Source organism: Pteropus vampyrus, unplaced genomic scaffold, assembly GCF_000151845.1.
Source record: "Pteropus vampyrus isolate Shadow unplaced genomic scaffold, Pvam_2.0 Scaffold140, whole genome shotgun sequence".
In the NCBI taxonomy this organism is placed as follows: Eukaryota; Metazoa; Chordata; class Mammalia; order Chiroptera; family Pteropodidae; genus Pteropus; species Pteropus vampyrus.
Genome location: NW_011888921.1, coordinates 4,364,967 through 4,375,256, shown reverse-complemented (window position 1 = coordinate 4,375,256; position 10,290 = coordinate 4,364,967). Strand labels below are relative to the sequence as shown.

At 39.4% G+C, this 10,290-nt stretch overlaps 1 protein-coding gene across 1 annotated transcript in view; it reads right to left on the bottom strand.

The window, feature by feature from the left end:
* Nucleotides 1–2,232, bottom strand: part of LOC105297575 (testis-specific H1 histone) — a 17,588-nt gene extending 15,356 nt beyond the window's left edge. Inside the window, exon 1 of the mRNA XM_011368340.2 lies at nucleotides 2,057–2,232. Coding sequence (XP_011366642.2) covers nucleotides 2,057–2,232 — 176 coding nt within the window. The remainder of the gene's footprint in view (nucleotides 1–2,056) is intronic.
* Between the last annotated feature and the right edge of the window lie 8,058 nt (nucleotides 2,233–10,290).

The following is a 10,290-nucleotide window of genomic DNA, read 5'->3' as shown; positions in this document are numbered from 1 at the left end:
AGGAAGGGGATGGAAAAACATATTGCTTTGATGGACCTAGAAGGTATTTAAGTCAGACAGAGAAAGATAAACACTATATGATTTCACTTATATGCAAAATCTAAGGAATAAAAAGAACAAACTAATCAAAAACAGACTTGCAAATATAGTGGACAATTTGGTGGACAGAGGGGATGGGAGTTTGGGGGGCTGGGAGAATGGGGGTGAAGTGTTAAAGAAGTACAAATTAGTAGTTAATAGATGGTCACAGGGATGGGGAGCACAGCAGAGGGAATGCAGTTAGCATTAATATGTTGGCTAGGTGGAAGGTCAGGGGATGGAGGGAGTAATCGGGGGGAACCGTTTTACAAACTATATAGATGTCTAACCGATGTACTGTATACTTGAAACTAATTAAAAATTTTTTTTTTAAAAAGATATCCAATCATAGAATTGCCCCACTTTCTGACAGACTCTTCCCAAACCTAACACAAATCCAAATCACTAAACAATCCCCTTAACCCCCTCTTACTGAGATGTCCCACAGATTCACCATGGTGTACTGTCTCCCTTGTTGCAACTATAAACCCAACTCTTTTCTACAGGAGCATTTCCTGGTACTTTAGGCCAGTGGGCACAGACATCTGGATGTTCATGGCTCTCATGCATAATATAGATATTTTTTCCTTGTCCTTTAACTTTGTTTATGGTATCTTCTTATGCTATTGCTAAATTTCTAATTTTTATGTTGTCGGTGTTATCATTCTTCTCCTTTATGACTTCTTAGCTTTGTGACTTAGATCATAAAAAATAGTATTCTATATTTTCTTTTAATACTTTTACTTTTTGTAATGTTTACCTTTTAATCCATCTGGACTTTCATTTTGTATGCAGATAATGAGGATTGAAGTTCTTTCCAAATCTAGGACATTTCAGGATTAAAATTCACACCCATCACTTCTCTGGGCACCTTTCCTTGACTCTCTCTTCCTTCATTTCAACAGCCTGGATTAGAAGTCCCTGCATTTTATTTCCACAGTACGCATCACAACAATCATCAATTCTGTCTTAAAATAGTCTGCTTGAGAGCAAGAGCAGTATTTTATTTATTGTTTTATTTCTATGTCTAGTATGTTCCCTACACGACACAGGAGTTTAATAAATATGTATCGATTGACCGACTGTCCTCTTTACTTCATCTGTTTGGTGGGCCTCTACCCGTGCTTGCGAATTGGAAACTAAAAGAAACTAGAATTTTAGTCTCTAGATATTTGCCATGGTAACGAGGCGGTTTACCCACCCCCCTCCCCGCCCCGCCTTAGGTCTGCAACATCACTTCTGCACTACGATTGGCTAAGAAATTGACTGCTCATCTCATTTTCTCCCCACCTACTACACAAAAACTAAAATTATGCAAACTGCACGAATAATTTCCAGGAAGTTTCGCCAAAGCCCCTTTCCTGGGGCTATGGCTCCTTCTTCTTACCTTAAGACTGAGGGAATGCATGCTGCGGATTCAAGGGACCACAGGCATTGGACAGAGGGAACGTGAGGAGTCCCAGGGCAACCACAAGAGGTGCTGGAGAAAGATTGGGCGCCTCCAGTGGGTAAAAGTGGAAAATTCGCACCTCGTTGCACATCCCTTTCCTGTACTCTGAAGGCTAGATGTGACTGACCTGTCCTACACTCTGCCTTGCCGACATCGCCCATCTTGTGCTGTCAGAGCACGCGTGCCTCCTTGGGAGAATGTTCGGGACCGGAAGACCGGAGTGGTGGCTTATGGGAAATACAGTCTCTGGGCCTCCAGTGTCCGGAGTCTGAGACGGGACCTGAGACACTGCTGCCCCTAAAGATGCTGTTGCAGTCATTTGCCTCCGAGAGAAAAGGCTGTTGCGCTCCTTATTGACGAGGCATAGAAGAATGAGAAATGGTGAGAGCGTAGCTATAGACAATTTGGGGTGGAATTTGGCAGCCTGCTAAATCTCACCCTCCTGAACTGGCTCTGCTTATTCCTTAAGTCTCTTTCCTTGACACTGCTGAGAATCCAGAATCTGACTAGGACTTTTATTTTGCTCACCTAAGCGTTGGGCTGGGAGAGTCGGGATTGTGTTTGGGTTTTTGTTTCTCCCTGAGAGTGCTATCTGGAAAGTCATAATACATGAAGACACTCAGCGGAGTGCTTGGAAGAAAGAGGTACATGGCCTTTGAGTCTAACGTGGTAAATGTCTCTGGTAATAAAAGTGATTTACGCATTGTGGGGTAGAGAATTGGGAGGGAGGAATATATGGTGTAGGTCAGAGGATCTGTGGGTCTGTCCTTGTCAGTGGGTCTTGGCCAGCTCCCTCATTTCACAGAAGAAAAAACAGAGATAATGGGCACTGCCCTAGGCCCCACCACTGCATAGCAACATTGAAATTAATATTCAGGGCTCTCCCTCCCATTAATGGGTTCACCTCCAGGCAAGACAATGAAATGTAGAGATCAGCTTCTCAGGCTTCTAAAGGTGGATAAGGACTAGGTAGGCAGTGTCAGGGAAAGGTGTCAGAATCTGGCCTTTCTGCCTAGACAATGGAAGTCTCAGGAATCTACTCTGTAGCTTGGCTATACAAAGAGAACTTACCTTTCCTGTAAGCCTCAGGAAGGGAGGAATAGCTATGTGAATCCTCAATAACAAGGAGCCTGGGACCCATGAAATTGGTAAAATGGGCATCTTCAATTGTATCCTACAACCCAGCCTCAGCTGTATTATCCCTTCCATTTCATATCCCCTCCTCCTCCTAATTATTATTATTATTATTTATTATTATTATTATTATTATTATTATTATTATTATCAGTTCTAAACTAGAGGATTTCATTATTTCCTTCCTGGATAACTTTAGAAATTAAATTCCTAGTTGAGTGATGATCAACAGCGTGGGAAATGGAAAGAGCAAAGGTCTTGGCCTTAGAAAAGCCTGGGTTCAATTCTCAGCTCTAATTAAATCTGACATAATCCAGTTACTTTTCTGAGTTTTCTCATCTATTAAATGAGGATGATAATACATACTTTATAAGGCTTCGGTAGAACACAAATGAGATTTTTGCCAGAGTAAAGCATTTAATACATGGTAGAAGATACATTTGTTTCAAGGATTTTGAACTTGGCTTCTCTCAGGTCTTCAAATGTCCTTGAATTGTAATTGAAGAACTAGAAAATTAAGAAACACAAATGGAAGTTTTTAGAAGAAGTCCTGGGGAAGATCTCTCTTCCTGAGAGGATGATCAGCAGGGGTATATAACAGGAATTTGAAATGCTATCATGCAGACTGAGATGGTGTTTAATTTCCATAGAGCTCCTATATTTTTGCTTATAGGAGGCTCTACTTCTGAAAGTCTGTATTTCTTTTCTTAGAAGCCAGCTTCCCTCTGGCCGGCAGTTGTCCTCTACACTAGATAATGCGTGCAAGGTCAGGCATTGGAGCCGGAAGAGATCCCTGCAGTGAAACTCAGGAACATTCTCCCTGGATTCAGGAATTCAACCTAAGTGGTAATTATTTTGGCCCTGAGATTTCCTGCCATAGCTTCTTTGAATTAGCTCTGACTCAGGTCTATGCAAAACTCAAGCCAATTTCCCAAGAAGCCTTAACCCTAAATGCTACAGCAACAAGGAACGGTCTTCAGGTCTCAGTCCAGAACAGGAGCAGGGAGTTCTTTTGGTAGAGTTGACATCACTGTGTTAGTTCTCCAGTAGAGAAAACTGAACCATAACCTGAAGAACTCTAAAAGGAGAGCTCACAACATCTGTCTCCCAGATTAGAGAAGCAGAGAAGGCCCAGGTAAGCGAGTGGAAATGTTTCAGTAATTTAAACCCGATATATACTAATAGGACAGAGAACAGTTTATGACTTCTGTCCTCTCATCCCACCCCAAACTTCTTAAGCTCACTTTCTGAAAGGCAAAGTCAGGTTGGGACCACTCCAGGACCTACAAAGATTCAGAAAGTCTTGAAGCCAACTACCTTTCTAAAATCAATTTTATGAAGAATAGACCTAGATTTCAAGTTAATGATGAAAAAATACAAAAAAAATACATTTCATCTTTCATTTTCCTAGCGTTGCTAGTAGTACTACCTTTAGGGAGATAGACCCTCTTGTAATGAAAAGCAGAATATTGCTCTTTTCTAATTACTTTCTTCTTTTCTGAGTTATCCACCTTCCTAATTTCCCTCTCGTTGCTCACTGTTAAGGCTAGAGACTGGAAGACGGCATTTCCACTTTTCTTACGGTCAGGTCCTAAATAAGTTTTTCTTTTTTCTTACTGAAATGACAGGCTATAAGTTAATGATTCCGAAATCATAATGCTGGGAAGTGGAGACAGCCATGGAATTTCTATGATGAAACGTGACAAAATACTTCAACGGTGAAGCCAGGGGAGATGGTTTTCTGATAGTTTGGAGTGTGCGTTTGCTTATATGTGCATGTATTTCTGGAATATGGTTTCAGGAAAGTGCTAAAAAAGGAGAGATGGTCCTACACATACTCATCCTGTGATACTAAGCTTCTAAGTCATGAGTTAACAAACATTTTCCATAAAGGGCCAGATAGCAAATATTCTTTACTTTGCTAGCCAGAGTCCTAGACACAACTATTCAGCTCTGCCACTGTAGCACAAGAACAGCCATAGACAAAATGTAAACAAATGAGTGTGGACACAATTTTATGTGTGACATAATTTTATGTCACAAAATATTATTATTTTAATTTTTTCAACCATTTAAAATAGTAAAAGCCATTCTTATCTCACAGGTTGTACAAAAACAAGCAGCAAGCTGATTTTGCCTATTCTATGTCCATGAGATTTCATTGTTCATTTTGGGAAGTAAGGAAGGGAGTGTAAAACGTGGGCATTTATAAAGAGAGAGCAAGCTGGATATTCAGAGTGAACATTCAATTTTAATATAAGTCTAAATCAGGCATATGGCCTCTGTTGGAACCCAGGGATTTTAAATATTACTTTTGATTTTGATTAGCATAATACATACACTAAGTATTAAAAAATCAAGTAGTATTAAAAGACATATTGTAAATATAGAGGCTCTCTACCCCACTCCTCCTTACTTCCCAAATCTTCCTCTCCAGAGGCAACAGCTTCTGACTCATTGTATTTTCCCTTGGGCAGGACATCACTCAGGTGAAGAAGTAAAGCTTGGAGTAGTATACCTGATGAAGGCAATGTTTAGCTGGAGGAGCAAATATTTTGGACATTTCTGGGGACTGGAGTGAGGATAGAGAGAATTTCTGTGATGAGGTAGAAGAGACTTTCTGAATGGTGTTAGTATTCATGGAATGCATAACGAACCTGTTTATTGGCATTTCCTGTGAATTCATTCACTTAATAAATTGTTGGGGAATACAGTTCCACAAGGACAAGGAATTTTGGCTCTTTTTCACTAATGTATCCTTGGCCCTGAGAATAGTGCCTGGCAAATGATAAGCATTCTATACCTATTTGTGGAATTAATAAATGGAGATACCACAGATAATACCAATACCCCAAAACATCATGTCATCCATGAGTACTAATTCTGGATAATGCCATGTAGTTCCTGTCAGTGAAACAGCTTCCCTGAATCACTCCGCATCCCTGCTTCCAATGAGGTGCGGGGAGCTCTGGAAGAAGAAGGGGGAAAAGAAGCTACTTAGGGTGAAAACAGTTGGAGAACAGCAAACAGCACCAGGCCTGAGATGCCCTGTCATAAGTTTCTCTCTAATTTTTTTCTCATACTCTTGCTCTAACCTCAAGATAATACAAAAAAAACAAAACAAAACAAAACAAAACACCTAAGTCCTAAATTTGTGTGAATTGGAGTGGTTTAATTCCTTCCCCTTGAGTGTGGACTGGACCTACTGGCTTGCTCTTAGTGATAAATACAATACAGGAAAAATGATGAGCTGTCATTTCCACAGTTAGGTTATAAGAGATTTCAACTTCCATGTGGCTGGCATTTTCTCTCCCTGGTTCTTCTGGTGTGCTTACTTTGATGAAGCAAAATGGAAAGGCTCATGTGGCAAAGAATTGAGGGCAGCCTCTCCTCAACTACTAGGGAGGAGCTGAGGCCTCAATCCGAAAAGACAAACACTCATGACACTAAATAAACATGTACTGGATGTACTGGATATCTTCCTTTTTCCGTTACAAATCCATTCTCTACCCTGCTCAGTGCTTCCAGGGGATGATCGGTACAGTCTCTATCATGGGCTTCCTTGCCCTCTGAATTCCATTTGGGTTCTAACAAAAGGGGCACTGGCTGGAAATGAGAGGTGGAATGGAGAGTGAGTTCTGTGTATTTGTTCTCACAGCAACTTCTCTGTGAATGTGACCTTATTTGGAAATAGGGTCTTAATAGATGTAATCAAGTTTAGATGGAGTCATAGTGGATTAGAGTGGGCCCCTACCCAATGACTGGCATCCTTACAAGAAGAGGGAAATTAGGACACAGACACACGAGGAGAAGGCCATGAGATGATGGGGTTATATGTCTATAAGCTGAGGAATGCCAAGAATGTCCAACAACCACCACAAGGAGAGAGGCATGGAGTAGTTTCTTCCTCAGAGCCTCCAGAAGGAACTAACCTTGTTGACACCTTCATTTTGGACTTCTAGCCTCCAGAACTGTGAGAAAATAAATTTCTATTTTAAACTACCCAGTTTGTGCAGTTTGTGGTAATTTGTTATGGCAGCTTTAGGAAATAAATACCTTGATTGGTCATTTTTCTTTGGTGTTATGTTAGAAAGTCATAACTATGTGCTGAATGGCTCCATTACCATTTTAATGTGTCTTTTTTCCTCATTACGATAGTAATATATGCTATTGAAAGTACAGAAAAGTTTAAAGAAAAGTAACAATTAGGAAATATTATCCATAGTACTTCTATGGTTATCATTTTGGTATATTTCCATTTATCCCGTGTCTAACTGTGATTTTATATAGCTTTTCATATGATATATAGAATTATTCATCTTGATTTTTTTTTTACTTAAAATTATAGGTAAATAGTCATGGAGTAAATAATTCATAAATATTTTGATGACTGCATAAAATGACATTATATATGTGTTCCATGTTTTGCTTAACAGTTCATCTATTGTTGAGTAATTGGATTCTTTTCTTTTTTTTTTGTTATTGGAATCAATCTGTAATGCAGGGTACAATGCGATGAGGGTCTTGTTTCCAAAAGGGGATTTAGTGTGGCTCTTGGTGATTGGGATAGATTAGAGAAGTTAATGTTAACAGGGATGTCTCAGAGTCAGAGACCAGCCTCTCTTGACTAATCCAGAAGTGACTGCAAAGGAAAGATTTAGAATAGGAGTAGAGAGGGGATGCCAGGGACAATCTTTAAGTCACATAGCAGGGAGAGCTGGCCCTAGAATTGAGAGGTTACTCAATATGGTCGAAACAAGAGCTGCAAGGACATATCCTGAACGTGTGCCCTTTGCTCACTCTTTTAATAAATCCCAGCTGTTCCTGATCCTCTTTGGGCTGTCATTTGGGGAGTTCCCAAAGGCATCTTCCTAACTAACCTCCTGAGACTCATTTAGAGTGAAAGCAAAACTCAGGCTGACCTTAATTGATCTGAATTAAAGCTGCCTATAGGGATTTCCACACTTGAAACCTCTGGGAATCTCTAAGTAACAAATGCTAATGAGGCGCTGAGTGTCTCAATTTGACTCTACCTTCTCTTCCCTTTAGGCCTAGTCCCACAGATACCAAAGAAAGAGGGAGAGTTGGAGGGAGGATAAGAGGCTCAGCCTGGGCAGAGACCCAAGTGCCTCCATAGAGTATATTCGACACTCTTACCAGGCTTCCCCAGGTAGAAAAGTTTGGAAACTCAAAGTCATTTCTATTGGCCTAACTGGGATGTGCTGGGAAATGCTCTGTATTATAATCCATTGGGGGAATAGCAAGCTTTTACTTGAGATTATTAAATCTGGAAAAAGATCAATCCATTATTTGCTTCTTTCTTTGGTCAACACCAGAAAGAAGTATGGCAAGCTCATGCCCTGGACAAAGAACCTTCGTAAAGAGATTAGAAAACTTTCAAGTGGGATGGGCCCCTCCCCAAGAGACTGAGTTACAAGAAAGTTATCCAGGTACTCAATCTATGGAGACCCCTTCCTCTCACCCTAGAACCGGAAAATGTTTAGATCATTCCTCATTCTTTCATTCAAAACACATATTCAGTCTACTGTGTGCCAAGCAGGGTGCTGTGTATTATGTGAGACAGATGAATAAAATGTAGTCTTTGCCTAAGGTAAGTAAAAATCTGGCAAGAAAAAAGTCATTCAAAACAATCACCACAATTTAGGGAATATTAAGTACCACAAATGAGGCACAAACAGAAATCATAGGATGTTCAGCCATGGGACAATATACTCAATTTCTGACAGAAGAAATAAAGAGAGGCCTTAGAGAAGATTGGGCATTTAACCTGAGTCTTAAAATTTTCAGATGTTCTCTCCTTTCTTCCCCATAGCCATTTCCTGGGATCAGACCTTCCTTATCTCATTCATTCATTCATTCATTCAGTATTTTTCATCATTTTTTTAAAACCTACAAAGTTCCAGGGTCAAGGCCAAGTGTGAGGATACAATGGTAAACAAAACAGAAATGGCTCTTGTTTTCATAGAGCTTACACTCTAGTTGAGGAGATAAGTAGACAAGAGTTATGATAGAATCAGACAAAGAGCAAGCTAGAGAATAGCAAGGGAACCAATAGAAGCTCAGGAAAGGCCTACTGAGAAAATGATATATAAGCTAAGACTAAAGGAATGAGAATGAGCTAGTCATGGCAAAAATTAGGGAAAGAGTATTCAGAGAGATGTAACAGCAAATGCAAAGCCAATGAAATAGGAAAGAGCTTGGAAACTTTAACTAACTGAAATAAGACTCATGTAGCTGGAATATAGTGAATAAATAGAAAACCAGAGTGAGATGATATTGGAGAGATAGGCAGAGGAAAAATAAATACCTAGCCTAGAACGTGATTTTTTGGAGTTTAAATTTTATTCTCAGTGCAATAGAAAGTTGTTTTTCAAGTGAATGAATAATGTAAACTAATTTACATTTTAAGATCAGTCTTGCTGAAGTGAGGGTAATTGATAAAAGAAGAGTAAAAGTAAAAGTGAGATGACCAATTAGGAGACTCTTGGTCCCCAGGCAAGAGATGATGGTATCTTGGATTAGGGTAGTGGAAAGAAAATGCATGAATTCTGTATGTACTTTGACAAAAGGTTCAATAGGACATCCTGGTGGATTAGATGTGGGGAGTAAGAAAACAGAGGAATCGAGGATGATTCCTGGGTTTCTGGAATGGGCAATTACATAGATTAATTTAATAGATTAGTTTCTCTCTTCCTGTAATAGGATGATAATCCCTATCCATTGTCATGTGACTACACGGTCCTGCCCACTGAATCTAGACTTGACCATGTGACTTTCTTTGACTAATAGATTGTAGGCAGGAATGATAGTATGTTAGTATCGTCAACGTCATCTCATAGTTGCATAAGAGCTTCTGGATCCCAATGATGTGTCTTCATTCCAGGCAAAAAAAAAAAAAAAAAAGGTTGGAATGGTCAAGGGGGAAAAGCCAGCAGAGTCAGCCCTCACCCCTTTTAAAGGAAATCCCATTCAGAAACTTCTGTTTATATCTATCTCACTGGCCAGGACTTAGTCAAATGACCATCTCTATATGCAAGGAAGCCTGAACATATTTTTTCGGCTTATCACAATGCTATACTCAGTAAGACTAAGATTTTGTATAATAATAATAATCTTGAGAATTAATACGGAGTAAATGTTGTTTCAAGAAGGAAAAAAGTAAACAGCTGAGAGACCGAATAAAATTAGGCTAGGTAAGAGGCTATCTACATTGTTGGCAAATTTCATGAGAACAGTTCTAGAAGAATTGGGATGGAAGCCAGTTGCAATGGGCTAAAGAAAGAACATGAGGAAATAGAGACAACTTATACAGACAATTCTCTAAGGAAAATTCCTTTGAAGACTAAAGGAAATAACTGAAGGGAATTGAAGTGGTAACTAGCGGAAAAGTGAGGTCAATTGAGAATTATTCCAAAATTATAGATACTAGATCACAGGCATAATACTATATCCTGCTGTCTCTTCTGCAGGATAAGAGTCACATATTTTAAAAAGCAAGAAAAAGACAAAAGAAAAACGATGAACCAGTTGTTTACTTTATCAGACAGGGAATTTAAAATGATTCTGATTAATATGTGAAAGACTCTCGTAGAAAAGACGAGAAATGT